Here is a 16,667-nt window from a genome sequence, read left to right on the forward strand (position 1 = left end):
CTGCACTCAGGAATTACCCCTGGCGGTGCTCAGGGGACCATATGGGATGCTGGGAATTGAACCCGGGCTGGCCATGTGCAATGCAAACGCCCCATCTATCCTCCAGCCCCTTGCTTGCATTTTTGACTCTGTCTCGTTTCTCTGATCACGGACCCTACCCCTGAAGAAGTGCAGAGGAATTTCGACTTCCAATTCAAGGACTTAGAAAACTGAACAACCACGCTAAAATTTTAAAAATAAATACAAAAATAAATACAATAAAACTCGCAGGACTGTGTTTCTAGGACGGCGCTTAGCGAGCTTGCTGGGATAGGGACGGACCTCGGGCTTCCCGGAGCCCTCCGGGATCCCCGGGGAAGCCGCCTTGACGGCGGCCGTGAGAACTTCATTTCCCAGCACCCCCCGCGGCCCCCTGACGCGCGAGGCATGACGGGCCCTCATGCCTCGGGGCCCGACTCGGCTCGAGCAGCCTGGCGGAGCGGGCCACGTCACCGGCTGACGTCGGGGCGCGCGCGGCATCCTGGGACTTGTAGTCCGACCGGCCCCGGGACGCCCCCTCGGATGAATGGGGCCCGGGCAGCGTGCGAACTACACGGCTCGTCGTCGACCCACAGCGCTGTTGGCCGCGGGCGTGAGCGGAGGCTGGCGCGAGCCGCGGGGCGTGGGGGATGTTCGGAGCCGCGACGGGCGCGGCGGCGGCGGCGGCGCCGGAGCGGCGGCTTCCTGGGGTAGCGGTCTAGGCGGGCGCGTCCCGGGCACCGCCACCGGCCATGCGCCCGGCCGTCGCCGTGGGCCTGGTGTTCGCCGGCTGCTGCAGTAACGTGATCTTCCTGGAGCTCTTGGTCCGGTGAGTGACCCCCGCGGGCCGCGCCCAAGCTCCCGGGGATGGGGGGTGGGGGGTGGAGGGAGGGAGACGCGGGAGAGGGGGCGGCCCCCCACGCATGCATGCACGCACGCACCCACGCCGCGTCGGGGTCGGGGTCGGGGTCGGGGGGTGGGCATGACCCGGGTAACCCACCCCCTCCAGGTGCCCGGGACCCTGCCCACCCCGCCACTCGGTCATCCCACGCAGCATCCAGTGACCTGCCCCAGAGTTTCACAGCACCCCGGGGCGCGGGGACACCCCTCCCCTCCCTCCGCGCTGGAACTGTCACCCACTTTTCACGCGGGCGCGTGCTGCTGAGTGTTTCACGACGTGCTTTGGCCCTGAGGTTGCGGGGGGGGGGGGGGGGAGGGAGTGTGTGTGTGTGTGTGTGTGTGTGTGTGTATGTCTGTGTGTGTGTTGGGAGGGGGGAGTTGTAATAACAAAACAGCACAAAAAACAAACAACAAGGTTTCTCGAGTTTTTTTTTTTTTGTATTTATTTTTTATCTTGTTCACACCACTTCTTGATTTTAGAAGCAGCTGGCAGCTGTTGGCTCCCCCCCCCCCACACACACCCCGAAACCCTCCCCTTACATGCATGTTCGTACACTCAGCAGAGGAAGTTTCAGTGGCCTGGCAGTGGCCCACGAAGCTTTCACTTCATTGGCCTGTGCTGCAGGGGACGTGAGATCTTGCTGATCTGTAACACAGCTCTGGGGGGATGTCTAGAGTCCTGTGGGTTCTTGCACAGGTGGTCCAGGGCCACTGTAGACCCCAGAGGCGAGTTTCTGTAGCTTTAAGAGTTAGCCCTGAAATTCTGCCCAGGAGTTTGACAGCATGAGACGCGCATGTATTTTAAGGGGTCACCTCGTGGCATCAAGGTGGGTTGTGTGATGCTGTCCCTCAGGAAGCAGGCTGTCTCATCTTGAGCGAAGTTTCAGGGGTGGGAACTAGTCCAGAAGCGACAACAGGTGGGCTGCAAGAAGCTCAGCTCGTCTCCGTTAGGGATTTCTGTGGTGGCTCTGTCAGCCCTTGGCCCTGGAACCTCGCCATCTGGCTGTAATTTAGCAGTAAATGCCCTCCACCCTTTTTTTTTTTCCTGACTGTGCCTTGCATTATTTCTACCTACCCTCAGAGCGATAACATAGTGGTAGGGCGTTTGCCTTGCACTCAGCTGACTTGAGTTCGATTCCTCCGCCCCTCTCGGAGAGCCTGGCAAGCTACCGAGAATATCTCGCCTGCACGGCAAAGCCTGGCAAGCTACCCGTGACGTATTCGATATGCCAAATACAGTAACAAGTCTCACGATGGAGATGTTACTGGGCCCGCTCGAGCAAATCAATGAACAACGGGAGGACAGTGCTACAGTGCTACCCTCAGAGCAGTCTGGGGTGCAAGATGGGTCAAGTATGACCTCCGCTTAGTACTGAGAGTGAAAACAGGCAGATTAGCTGGACCTTGACTCTCTGCAAGTGGCAGCGCTGGAACTGAATTTTGCAAGTCTCCTGCAGTTAGTGAACTTGAGTAAAGCCATACTTCTTTCCTTGATGCCCATGAGAAGTCGAATATAGGGGAAAGGGATATGCCTCATGTGACAGAGCGTGTGCCTTAAGTGTCAGGGGCCCTGGGGCTGGATCCTGGGTGCTGAATGATCCGTCCAGACCCTCCTCACCATCAGGAGTGCAAACCCCTACCTCCACACCCCCAGCCCCCCCCCCCCCCCCACAAAGAACTATATCGGATTTTCTAGGTTGTTTTTTTTTTTTTTTGCTTGGGGGCCACATCTGGCTGTGTTTAGGGCTTATTCCTGGCGCTGTATTCAGGGGTCTCTTCTCGCAATGCTCAGGGGGACTCCATGCGGTGCTGGGGATCAGACTGAGGTCAACCACATGCAAGGCCAGTGAGCATCTTCCCTGCTAGACTCTCTGGCACCATATTGTATTTTCTTGATAGCACTGATGGAGTCGTTCTGGTTTATTAATTAATTAATTTTTAATTTTTGGGTTACACCCAGCGATGCTCAGGGTTTACTCCTGGCTCTACACTCAGGAATTAACCCTGGCGGTGCTCAGGGGACCATATGGGATGCTGGGAATCAGACCTGGATTGGCCGCGTGCAAGGCAAACGCCCTACCCGCTGTGCTATCACTCCAGCCCCTGATGGAGTCATTCTGAACCAGCCAGTTTACTTAAAGCATGGGTTAGCTTTCACTGTTACAAGAGCTTGAAATTTTATGAGGCAGAACCTGTGGATAAAGATCTGTCCTTTTATCAGTCTTGGGAGTAGGCAGTGAGGGATAGAAACAAACATACAAGAACAAAGTTCCCGAGTGTACATCTTAGTATACTCACAAAGGAAGGTCACTTGGAGAATTCATTAAAAATAGTAAAAGGTAATGAAAAAAAAATAATAATCAGGCCAGCCACAGGAATGAAGGTCAGAGCTGAATAGTGAAATATCTGGGTTGAACATGGCATAAAGTTAATGCTTGCTGAAGGCTGGATGGCACCGGAACTGGCATCTGAAGATGTCCTTTTCTAGTCCTGAGTCTTCGGCTAAATTACTTGATCTCCCTAAGTGTTCCCTAAATAGTAAGGAATGGGGAAGGACCAAGGGCTCTCTCGGCCTCACTGGGCTTTAGAGGATTAAATGAGATGCGATTGCTAAGCCTGAAGCACATTTGTGCCCTTTCTAACTTCTGTTTCAATACTCAGTGTGTCTATTCCTTGTTGTATGAGCTGTTCCTGCAGAATCATAGGTAAATATTTTTCAGAGTGTGTGGGTTCTTTTGTGTATGTGTGTGTGTGTGTGTGTGTGTGTGTGTGTGTGCGCGCGCGCACGCATTATAGGAACTGCTATTTGGAACGCTTCTGAATAGTTTGTAACTGAACTATCTCATCCCCGGAACTGAACTGATAGTTCAATTTGTAACTGAACTATCATCTCTTCTTATTTGTTTGTAATCTGGATCTTAGCACGGTGTGTTCTCATAAAGTGGTGCGGAGTGTCTCTCCTGATGCACATGCGGATTGCTCATTAATTCGTGGCGGACCTGATGGCAGCATTACCTGATGGTGCAGTAAAATAAGAGCTGGTTGGACCAAATGGTCACTGATGGGTTCTCTGGGAGTGGCCCTGCGTGCTTCTGTCTGGGGATGTCCTGGGGGAGAAGCACCTGGTTTAGAGAACAGGGACTGTGTTCTTTCTGGCTTTGTGGGTACCTTTCGGTGCCTTGGTCAGTGGCGAATAGAACACCAAATAGAAATGGAAATAGTCAGGGATGGGAGTGATAGTACAGTGAGTAGGTGGAGTAGGTGTTTGCCTTGCACACGGCCAACCCAGGTTCAATACCCGGCATCTATGTGGTCCCCCAAGCACTTCCAGGAATAATTCCTGAGTGCAGAGCCAGGAGTAACTACCCCTGAGGATCGCTGGGTGTGACCCAAAAAGCAAAAAAAAAAAAAAAAAAAAAAAAAAAAAAAAAAAAAAAAGTAAAGTGGGCTGCAGGTAGAAGAGACCCCTTTTTAAGTCATTTCCCCAAGTAGAAAAATAAGTTTTATTTTCTTTTTCTGATTTTCATGCCTGGGCTGGAGCAATAGCACAGTGGTAGGGCATTTGTCTTGTGCAGCCAGCCTGGTCAAGCTGGGTTCAATTCCTCCGCCCCTCTCGGAGAGCCTGGCAAGCTACCGAGAGTATCTCGCCTGCACAGCAAAGCCTGGCAAGCTCCCCGTGACGTATTCGATATGCCAAACACAGTAACAACAAGTCTCACAATGGAGACGTTACTGGGCCTGTTCGAGCAAATCGATGAACAGTGGGAGGACAGTGACAGTGGTTTTCATGCCTGCCACTCGGACCTGTAACTTACAATAGGAAACAGAATGGATAGGAGGTCAAGAGTGATTATCATGCTCTACCTCCTGCCTTGCAAACAGGATAGTCACCTCTGCACGCTAATTGGGCAAGCTAGGACTTGGCTTCCATCTAAAAGATGATCTGAAATATTTTTCTTGTTTCCATTTTATTTTCCAATCAGATACCTACCTATCACCCAAAGTAGTGTCCTTAATGTAGAAGAAACTCAGAGGACTTCCTTTACTCCCCAATTCTTTCTCTTTGATTTTGCTTTAAAAAAAAAAATTCTTGGGCAAGAACTTAAGAGAAACTTTGCAGTGGGTGATCACAGTTTCTGAGTGATGAAAGTTCAAGGAAGCAATTTAAGGGCCGGGATCCAGGTTTTGACTCCAAAGCATTAAGGTGAAGAATCGAAGTTAAAAAAGAAAATTTTAACTTCATTTGATTGAGAGCCACGTACAGCTGTGTTCCTAAGAAATTCTGCAAGTTGTTTTCTAGAAAAATTAAATTACATGGATACCTTTGGGAGATTTTACAGCCTGTGGAAAGAGGGACAAGGTTGACTAAAGCTGGCAAGGAATGGGGAGAGGAGGAGGGGTTTTGCGGGGGGGGGGGTGTCGGGAATCTGAAATGAATGGTCATGGCTGCATGACTCAGTATAGCTCTGCACTGTAGCACTGACCTCCCATTGTTCATAGATTTGTTGTTCATAGAGTGGCTTGAGTGGGCACCAGTAACATCTCACAACAAATTGTGAGACTTGTTACTATTTTTGGCATATCGAATACATCACGGGGAGCTTGCCAGGCTTTGCTGTGTGGGCAAGATACAGTCGGTAGCTTGCCGGGCTCTTTGAGAGGGGCTGAGGAATTGAACCTGGGTCTGCAGCGTATAAGGCAAACGCCCTACCTGCTATGCTATTGCTCCAGCCCATGATTCAGTATACTCTTTTTTTTTTTCCTTTTTTGGGTCACATCCGGTAGTGCACAGGGGTTACTCCTGGTTCTGCACTCAGGAATTACTCCTGGGGGTGCTCGGGGGACCATAAGGGATGCTGTAAGGCAATACTCAAGATAGCTGAATTGTAAAATAATAAAAGTAGTAATGTGGGAGTCAGCAAGTATCACGTATTTGCCATGTTGCCTAGCTTGGTGCCAGCTTACCTAGTTTGGTGCCAACTGGTCCTCAGTGGCTTTAATAGTACCAAGGGTACAGAGGCACCCACCTTCTTCCATAAAATGAAGATCACTGTCATCCCATCGTTCATCAATTTACTCGAGCGGGCACCAGTAATGTCTCCATTCATCCCATCCCAGAGATTTTAGCAGCCTCTCTTTACTCATCCTTCCCAACACTGCCGTATTGGAGGCTCTTTCAGGGTCAGGGGAATGAGACCTGTTACTGTTACTGTTTTTGGCATACCGAATACGCCACGGGGAGCTTGCCAGGCTCTGCCGTGCGGGTGGGATACTCTCAGCAGCTTGCCGGGCTCTCCGAGAGGGAAAAAATGAAGAAACAATTAACTGTTTATTTCATGATGATTTGTTTTGGAAAGGAAACATGTCAAGTGCATCCTTCTTGTTTGTTTGTTTTTGAAATAAAATGTCTTTTTTTCCTTTTGTATAATGCTAATATTTGCTTAAAGCAAGGCATGCCCGCGTTCATTTTCCTGCTCAAGTGAAGGGCAGACACAGGGTCAAGAGCAGGGGTGCTCTGAGCTGCCCCTGCTGTAGGTGAAGGGGAAATGGAAGGAGAGCAAGGAAGGAAGCCTGATGCACCCTTTTGGTGGCTAGACTTGTGTTTGTTGCCTTCTGTATATTTTCTCTTGGAATCTTGTCCCCAACACTAAAAACAGATGAATAGATTTCATGCCTTGTGTAGGTGAGTACACTGCACTCTCCTCCCGTTGTTCATCGATTTGCTTGAGCGGGCTCAGTAACATTTTGAGACTCATTGTTACTGTGTTTGGCATATTGAATAAGTCACAGGTAGCTTGCCAGGCTTTGCCGTGCGGGCAAGATACTCTCAGTAGCTTGCCGGGCTCTCTTAAAGGGTCTCTCTGCTTATATTGAAGTATGTGAGGTCCCCAATACTGATGTTCAAGGCTTTACTTTTTGCCCCTCTGTGGCAGGCACTGTGTCAAGTGCCTTCTAGGGACTGGCTTGTTTTCATTGGTTTATGTTGGGGTGTTTGTGCTACTCCCAGCCCTGTTCTGGGGATTGCTCCCACCTGTGCTCAGGGATCCAAGCAGTGCCCGGGATAGTGGGGTCGGAGTTGAACCTGGCCCTTCTATATGCAGAGCATGTCTTTGGAGCTATCTCCCCCGCCCCAGGGACTGGTTTATTTATTGTACAATAAACCGCTGAGATAAGCATAATTGCTCCCATTTTACAGATAAGAAAATTGGACTGAGGGTAATTAATTTCTGCCCTTAACAAGGAAAGTGACAGAGATGAATCCTGTTATGTCATGATGTCCTTTTTTTTTTTTTTTTTGCTTTGGGGCCATATCCAGCGATACTCAGGGCTTGCTCCTGGCTTTGCACTCAGAAATTATTCCTGGTAGTGTTCAGGGACCAGTATGGGCTGCAGGGGATGAAACCTGTGTCAGCAGCATGCAGGGCAAGCGCCTTATTCACTGCACTATGGCTGTGACCCCTTATCGTATCCTTTTAATCACTGGTGCTTCTCAACCAGACACACACACACACACACACACACACACACACACACACACAGCTCCCAGATCTAAGTGCCCCCCCCCCCCTACATTTCTCAGCCCTCAATCCAGTGTTAGCACCTAGAAATTAGCTGCCCCTATCTTTCTGTCTCATAGCTCTGGTGGCATCTTAAGAAATGGAAGGAAAGCTTTCAAAAGTCCAGGTTTCAGGACCTTCCCCGGGACCATTTGGATCAGAACCAGGTGGAGGAAGGTCCTCGGGCCCTTGGTCTTTTATTTATTTATTTATTTATTTATTTAGGCCCTTGGTCTTTTAAGAAATACCAAGCCAGAGTTGAAAAGCACCGAGCCTGGAGCTATCCAGCGCCGAACCTCCTCCTCGTTCATATTTATTGAGGCTAATGGCTTTAATTAGCTCCTTGGATGAGGCAGAAGTCTTGGATGGTTATTTATGGATTCCTGCCACATTTAACCCTGTCCCTTGAACACGGAAGTGCTGAAAGCCATAGTGGGATTCTCTCTGGTGAGGAGCTTGATGTGGAGGGACACTTAGAGAACTGCACGCCGTTCCCCCCGACCCCCCCAATTTTTTTTTAATTAAAGCACTGTGAGTTACAAACTTCTTTCTAGTTGGGTTTTTGATACTCAGTGTTCCATCACCGATCCCACCACCAGAGTTCCCAGGTCCCCTCTCCTCTCCTGCCCTCGCCCCAGCCTGCCATCCCGACAGGCACTTTTTTAAGTTTGGTTATTAAAGTTGGGGTGTTGTGATGTGTTGGTGTTGACTCCGTGGTTTGGATATTCAGCACTGTCATTCCTTAACGGGCTGGAGCGATAGCACAGCGGGTAGGGCGTTTGCCTTGCACGCAGCCAACGTGGCCAACCCGAGTTCGATTCCTCTGCCCCTCTCGGAGAGCCCGGCAAGCTACCGAGAGTATCTCGCCCACACAGCAAAGCCTGGCACGCTACCCGTGAAGTATTCGATATGCCAAACACAGAAACAAGTCTCACAATGTTACTGGGCCCGCTCGAGCAAATCGATGAACAACGGGAGGACAGTGACAGTGATCATTCCTTAACACCACACATGAACCTGAATCCTGCAGGGGATCAAACCTGTGTCAGCAGCATGCAGGGCAAGCGCCTTATTCTCTGTGCCATGGCTGTGACCCCTCATCGTAGACCTGACCCCCGGCCCTCTTCTATCTCTTCCCCCCTTCCCCTTCACTCTCTTTCTTTTTCTTTCTCCTCCCTCTACTCTAGGGCCAAGGGTGATCTAGGCCACGCACACCTTTAAACCATTTAAATCATTGCATTTTCTCATTCCAGTTGACTCTCATACCACATACAAGTGACATCATCTTGGATTTATCCTTCTTCTGACTTACTGCATTTAATGTGATATCTTCCCGTTCCATCTATGTTGCAGCAAATTGCACGATTTCATCATTCCTTTCCACTGCATAGTATGTCAGTTACACCGCATCTGCATGGTCCTCTGACCTGTTGATGGAATTTGGAATCTAGGTTGATTCCAGATTTCAACTCTTTGTACTGAGTGCGGCAGAGAATAATGGGCATGCTCCTTTCTTTTGTTTTGTTTTGTTTGTCCGGAGGCCGCACCAGTGCTCAGGGATCATGCCTGATATTGCTCAGGTGGGTTGTAGCCCTTACCTGCTGTATTATCTCCCACCACCCCAACACACACAAACACATTTAAAGTAACGAATCTCCCCCCCCCCCCCCCCCCCCACACACACACACTCCCCATGTGCTTCAAGCCAGACTTCTGAGGGCTTTTTCCGTCTCGTGACTCTGGTCCCAGCAGCCCCTGGTGCAGTGTCCCCAGCCTTCACATCCATAAGTACCAAGGACCACTGATGGGATTTCAAAAGCGTTTGTGCTGCACCCAGTATGTTGGGGCCACCATGTTCCGAGCATAGAGATTATGTTCTAATCATAGGGGATTAGAACAGCTGTCCTCAATAGAGGAGGGGATTAGAATAGCATTCCTCAATATTTGGAACAGTGTCCCTCAGTCCTGTAGGATAACAATGGTTTGCCCTTCTTCCCTGGCCCCCTGGCCGCAGGGAGCTTGGGTTTGTTGATTGCTTCCCCAACCTGTCAATTACCTTTGTCTCTTGATCAGACTCCGTTGACTTGTAAATATTGTTTTTCTCTTCTCCTTTATGTCCTTTGCATGGTTAGTTGCTTCAGAGCAATTACTTTTTGTATGGACACTGAAAGATAGTTAAAAAGATGTGCTTTTATCACTTGGGAGTTAATTGACTCCATATAATTTTTTTTTTCTTTTTTTGGGTCAAACCCAGTGATGCTCAGGGGTTACTCCTGGCTCTGCACTCAGGAATTACTCCTGGCGGTGTTTGGGGGACCATTTGGGATGCTGAGGATTGAACCCAGGTCAGCTGCTTGCTGGGCAAATGCCCTACCTGCTGTGCTATCGCTCCGCCCTCACCCCCCCCCCCCCAACTCCATATAATATTACCCCCTGAACATCTGTTCTCTCGACTTAAGCCTCAGTTGCCCTTATTTCCTAGATCCCCAAAAGCAGGGTCCCGGCAAGGGATTGGATGGACCCAGGACAAGCAGTGAGCTACCCTGGCATTGAAATGGGCCAGGCCAAAGTGCCATAATACTTAACTATAAGTTAAGAGCTGGGTTATGGACAAATTCTGTCATAATCTAAAAAGTAATTCAAACCCAACCCGGGTTAGGAATTATTAATCCGGCCTGAAAACTGTAGTCTGAGATGTTGCCAGGAGAATCGCCCTACAAGCCCAAATGTGTCTATTACTGTGTCCATACAAAAAGCAGTTGTTCTGAAGTAACTAACTTCAGACATTAAGGAGAAGAGAAAGCAATATTTACAAGTCACCGGAGTCTGATCCGGAGACAAAGGTAATTGACAGATTGGGGGAACAATCAACAAACCCAAGCTCACTGCGGCCAGGGAGAAAGGGCAAAGCAATGTTATGCTACAAGTCCTTTCTTCCTGATGGCCTGCCTCCAGGGATGATTCGGATATCCCCCCCATCCTCCAGGTACCCCATCCACAGGTATGCCATATGCCAGGTCCTGGTTTCTGCGCTGCCCGTATATCTGCACTTGGGGTGGATAAGACATGTGGGATAACCTTCCCCGACTACTGCACCCTAAAAATTAGTTTTTTGTTTTGTTTTGTTTTTTTGCTTTTTGGGTCACACCAAGCCGATGCTCAGGGGTTACTCCTGGTTCTGCACTCAGGAATTACTCCTGGCGGTGCTCAGGGGACCATATGGGATGCTGGGAATCGAACCCAGGTCGGCCGCGTGCAAGGCAAACACCCTACCCACTGTGCTATTGCTCCAGCCCCAAAATTAGTTATTTTTAAGGTGAGTTTTTAATAACTGATTTTTATATGGGGGATGCCATGGAAGGTAACGTGCACCCCCCTTTTTTTTGCCCTTTTGGGTCACACCCAGCAATGCTCAGGGGTTAACTCCTGGCTCTGCACTCAGGAATTACTCCTGGCAGTGCTTGGGGGACCATATTATGGGATGCCAGGGATCGAACCCGGGTCAGCTGCATGCAGGGCAAACGCCCTACCCACGGTACTACTGCTCCAGCCCTGGTCCCTCTGTACTACTGCTCCAGCCCTGGTAATATGCCTTTGATAGCAGTGATGGTGAGTTCTTCTGGGGACAAATATGTAAACATTCCAGAGCAGAATCCTGAGCTTGTTTCTGCTCCTGGCCGGGGCTGCCTTAGTGTTCTGGGATCCTTTTGGTGAACTAAGGACCCGGCTGTGAGCAGCTGACTGCGGCTGACTGGGAAAGTCATTCTGGGTGTGGGTATATCGGTGTGAACCTGACTCCTGGCCTGCCGCCTGCCCCACAGGGAGAGAGAACTAGAGAAGCCCATCCTCCCTCTCCTCGAGGTACATTGTCAGACGTTGTGTGACCCAGGCTTGGGGGGGACCGGGAGAGCACGTGAAGGACAGTGGGTGATTAAAAAGCCTCGTCCCATTATCCTGGACTCTCAAAAATAGCAAGTCTTCGAACCCGTTATCGCAGCCTCTTATTTATATCTTCTCCCTCTTTCTGTCATCCACCACACAGGAAACATCCAGGATGTGGGAACATTGTGACGTTTGCACAGTTTCTGTTTATCGCTGTGGAGGGCTTCCTCTTTGAGGCCGATCTGGGAAGGAAGCCGCCGACCATCCCAATAAGGTAAGGCGCACTGAAGGCGTCCCTGATAGCCGGCGGGAGGGGACCCTGTCCGCCTCCTCTGACACGGCCCTCCCTCAGGCCCGTGGCAAAGTTAGACAGAGTGACAGTGCGTTACCTGGACTGACATAACGGTGACTCTCCATGAGTCTATTTTGAGCCTAAAATTCTTTTTTTTTTTCTTAAATTTTTATCAATGAAACACCATGAGGTACAGTTGCAGACTTACAAATTTTTGTGCTTGGGTTTCAGTTATACAATGATCCAGTACCCATCCCTCCACTAGTGCCTATTCTCCACCACCACCAGTCCCAGTATCCCTCCCTCCCCCCACCCCGCCATCCCACCCTACCTCTGTGGCAGGGCATTCCCTTTTGTTATCTTTCTCCTTTTGAGTGCTGTGGTTTGCAAAAGAGACGTTGAGTGGCAATCTTTTTCGGTCTATAGTCTACTCTCATCACGCATTTCCCATTCTGAGAGGAATGGAGCCTAAAATTCTTGTCCACAGCTTTTAAAATGGCTCTGATGGAAGCAAGAAGGTAGGTCTATGCAAGTTAAAGACCTGGTTGCATGACAGCTTTTTCTTTTTTCTTCATTGTGATGTGTGTCCTCCTCCTGTTGGGAAAATATTCTGAGTGGTGTAGTCCAAACAAACAAAACCCTCCAAGCCCAGATGACATCGAAGATACAGAGGGTGACGGTCCTGACTTGTTCTCTTTCAAATGGATGATTTCTGGGAACAGAATTTCATCCCAGTTCCAAGGAAGTGCCCGGGATCTGCTGGGCAACCCCTGGACTCTAGACCCTGGTCTGTGAGTTCGGGTGGGCATAACTGCACTTGAGTGGCCCTCTGGAAAGTAGGGCAACTCTTAGAATAGACAGCAGGCCGACAGCTCCGCACTAGTGCTGGCAGAGACAGGAAACCCGGGGGTGTGATCCTGCAGATGTGCCCACTCGGGAGGAGGGTCTCACTTGCACCCTCCGTAGAGGGGCTGCAGGAAGGACCAGCTGTGAAGGCGCGTCCTTGCCAATCTTCGTTCACAGAGTCACTTTTCTCAGGGTGAGCTCTATTTCCCGCTGCTCTTCGATTGGCCTGTCATGGCCTTTAGTGTCTGCCTGTGCCTTTTCTGCTCCCCAGATCAGCATTTCAGTCCCCAGAGGAGTTCCAGCATTTTCCACTTCTCTGACCCCTTCCTTTTCCTCCTCCTGTTTCTCTCTGTCTCTCTGCATCCAGTGGGGATTGGGAAGAATTTGTTCTCACCATGAAGACGTGTATAATAGTGTATAATAGTGTCCCTGTTGGCTCCCGTTCCTGCCGCCACCTCCTCCTCCTCCTCCTCCTCCTCCTCCTTCTCCTCCCCCACCTCCCCCCTCCCTCCCTCCCTCCCTCCATCCTCCTCCTCCCCCTTCCCCTCCTTCTCCTTCTCCTTCATCTTGACACCCCCTCTTACAAGGAGGCAGAAATCGCCTCCGCTAGGTTCTGAATGAAGCCCAGTCCCCTCAGCCTACCATTTTGGGCTCCCCACGGTCTTGCCCTAACAGCCGTTCTCCCACAGAACTCTTTTGTGTGAGCCTTTTTATTTTCTGTATATGTGAAGCTGTAACCAGAATCTCGCTCCTGTCTCTCATCCCCGCGAGCAGTTTCTTGACAGTGTTACGTAAGCAGCAACGAGAAGGCGTTTGAATTAATTATCACCCCCCAAAGACCTCGGTGAACTCTTTACCTTCACTCTACGCCATCCTTTCAGGTTTTCAAGGCAGGACCAGGAAAATTTGCCAGGAAACCAAGAGTCACCAGTGTAACATTCTCTTTCGAAGCTCTGGAACAGCCATTGCCGATACAGTACTGTGAATGTGCCCCCATTAAATTGTGTTCTGCGCTTACGATAAAGCGCCTTGAACATTCTGGACTGGAAATTCGGCTCTGGCATAACTGTTGTCAGGTTCCATACCTAACGGACAGTGATGCTGTCCTCGCCCAGGGTGATGACTAGAGACGCACATTCTTTTTTGTTTGTTTGTTTGTTTTTTGCTTTTTGGGTCACACCTGGCGATGGCTCAGGGGTTACTCCTGGCTCTGCGCTCAGGAATCTCTCCTGGCATTGCTCGGGGTACCACATGGGATGCTGGGAACCGAACCCAAGTTGGCCGTGTGCATGGCAAACGCCCTACCCTCTGCGCTGTCGCTCCGGCCGGAGACGCACGTTCTTTAGATCTCCAGGATTCTGTTTTCAATGATCACTGTTGCCTAAAGAATGTGGAATCACTTCCCTTCCTTCACTTGGCATGCTTCAGCCATGTGTTTCAACTTTTGCTCTTTCTCTGTGTGAATGTATTAGGTTGAACCCTACAAGCTTGTTGAGATTCGAACCCCTTTTGGTCTTCGCTGTCACACACCCTCCCCCCCCCCCCAATCTGATAGCTTTGAAAGGCACTTGTAAGTGAAGGTGGGAAGGTGAGAGCGAGAAAATGTAAAATCATGCATTTAATTAATTTGCAATTGCTCATTTGTATGTAATCCCTTTATTTTTCTAAATCATTGGGGATTACCATTAGATGTATATTTGTGTGTGTGGGGGGGTTAGTTTTTATTATTATTTAAAGACCTTTAAAACTCTCAGAAAACAGGGACATTGATTTTGAAAACAAATCTATACCGAACAAGTGATATTCTCGTGAATTTACAGGCTTTCTGCTTCAGAATGAGATAATTTTTAACAGTCACTAGCCTGAAAATTACACTTGACTTCACAGATCTCCTCTTCAGAAACAGTGAAGTATTAATAGCATAAACCAGTTCTTCTCGACCTTTTTCCAACTCTGGCTCTCTCTGGCCTTGTTTTCCTTCATCGCGCTACCCCCCCCCCCCCGCCCCCCATCCCACACCCCCTCATGTCCTACCAGTTGTCCCCTTAGTGCGCTGTTGTGCTGTGGTTCCTCAGTTTTTTTTACCTGTGCGCCCCTGGAATATCAGGGAAACCATAGTGGGCTTGTTGAGGAACACTGGCATAAACTGTAGTTTATGTATAGAGGAGACATTTGTGGGAACCATTTTTATGTTTAAATATATGAAACGTATTTACAAAGAACTGTTATATATAATAACAAAACTAACTATAGAATCTTTTGACATCTGTTAGGTGATTTTTTTTTTGAAACTTACTCTTAAAAGCACATATTTTAAAAATACTATGTTTCTGGAGCGATAGCACAGCCGTAGGGTGTTTGCCTTGCACATGGTCAGCCCAGCCAGCTCGACCAAGCCGGGTTTGATTCCTCCGCCCCTCTCGGAGAGCCCGGCAAGCTACCGAGAGTATCTCACCCGCACGATAAAGCCTGGCAAGCTACCCGTGACGTATTCGATATGCCAAACACAGTAACAACAAAGTCTCACAATGGAGACATTACTGGACCCATTCAAGCAAATCGATGAACAATGGGAGGACAGTGATACAGTGATGTTTCTGGAAATACTCTGTAATTCAGACCTTTTCCAGGTTAGTCTGGCTTTGTATGGTGTCTACATGTGCTTGGTGTTTGACTTTATGTTCTAGTGGTGGTGTGAGAAGGAAGTAAGCAAGATATTCTTAAACACATAGCCCATAGCCCCTTTTTAGTTGGGCTGGAGCATAGCACAGCAGTAGGGCATTTGCCTTGCGTGCAGCCACCTCAGCCGAGCTGGGTTCGATTCCTGTGCCCCTCTCGGAGAGCCCGGCAAGCTACCGAGAGTATCTCGCCCGCACGGCAAAGCCTGGCAAGTTCCCCGTGATGTATTCGATGTGCCAAACACAGTAACAAGTCTCACAATGTTACTGGACCCGCTCGAGCAAATCGATGAACAACGGGAGGACAGTGACAGTGATGGTATTTTTTTATATATATAATTTTTTGCTCGAGCGGGCCCAGTAATGTCTCCATTTTGAGACTTGTTACTGTGTTTGGCATATTAAATAATTTTTTAAGTTGAGTCACCATGAGATATACAGTTACAAAGTTGTTCGTGATTGGGTTTTAGTCATACAGTGTTCTAAGACCCATCCCTTCACCAGTGGACATTTCCCACCACCAGTGTCCCCAGTTTCCCTTCTGCCTGCCCCCCTCACCCAGTCCCCACAGCCTACCTCTATGACAGACTCTCTCTCTCTCTCTCTCTCTCTCTCTCTCACTTTTCCATTGAGCCACTGTGGTTTGCGATACTTTTTTTTTTCTTAAATTTTTATTAGTGAAACACCATGAGGTACAGTTGTAGACTTACAAATTTTTGTGCTTGGGTTTTCAGTTATACAATGATCGAGTACCCATCCCTCCACCAGTGCCCATTCTCCACCACCACCAGTCCCAGTATCCCTCCCCCCCCCCCCCCCGTTTGCAATACTTTTGAAAAAAGGTATCATGTATATCTCTTTATCTCCTTTAAATACTTTAAACACTCCATTTTGGTCCAGAGTGATCATTCCCACCTATCGTTATCGGGATGGTCCCTTCTCTGCCCTAGCTGTTCTCCCCTCCCCCTCTGTGGCAGGCTTCCTACCATGGCCCGGCCCTCTAGGGGGCCTTGTTTCTACTGTCTTCAGGTATTATTCACACACCACGTGTTTGGTTTACACCCTGCAAATGACTGCGATCATTCTCTGTCCATGCCTCTCCTTCTGACTCATTTCACTCAGCACGAGACTCTCCCTGTCCAACACAGTTCCTTCTTAACATCGACCCCCATGAGTATTCCGGAGTGAGCAGTTTCCATTCTTTCTGCGTTTCAGGTATTACGCCATTATGGTCACCATGTTCTTCACCGTCAGTGTGGTCAACAACTATGCCCTGAACCTCAACATCGCCATGCCCCTGCACATGATCTTCAGATCCGTAAGTGCTCCTCCGAGCAGAGTAATGGAGTTGGGGACTCGCGTCCCGGCTTCCAGCTAAAGGGTCTCGTCACATGCAGAAGGTGTGCAGAGAGTAGGTCTCAGCAAGCGGGGAGCATAGACCCACTCTCCTCTGAAGATGGAAGGCAGATGAGAGGAGCATGAAGATTGGCAGTC

At 49.4% G+C, this 16,667-nt stretch overlaps 1 protein-coding gene across 1 annotated transcript in view; it reads left to right on the forward strand.

The window, feature by feature from the left end:
- The first annotated feature begins 521 nt into the window (after positions 1-521).
- Positions 522-16,667, forward strand: part of SLC35B4 (solute carrier family 35 member B4) — a 30,567-nt gene continuing 14,421 nt past the window's right edge. The window contains exons 1-3 of the mRNA XM_056123984.1: positions 522-847; positions 11,518-11,631; positions 16,389-16,491. Coding sequence (XP_055979959.1) covers positions 771-847; positions 11,518-11,631; positions 16,389-16,491 — 294 coding nt within the window. The 5' untranslated portion in view covers positions 522-770. The remainder of the gene's footprint in view (positions 848-11,517; positions 11,632-16,388; positions 16,492-16,667) is intronic.

Source organism: Sorex fumeus, unplaced genomic scaffold (assembly GCF_029834395.1).
Source record: "Sorex fumeus unplaced genomic scaffold, SorFum_2.1 ptg000048l, whole genome shotgun sequence".
NCBI lineage: Eukaryota > Metazoa > Chordata > Mammalia > Eulipotyphla > Soricidae > Sorex > Sorex fumeus.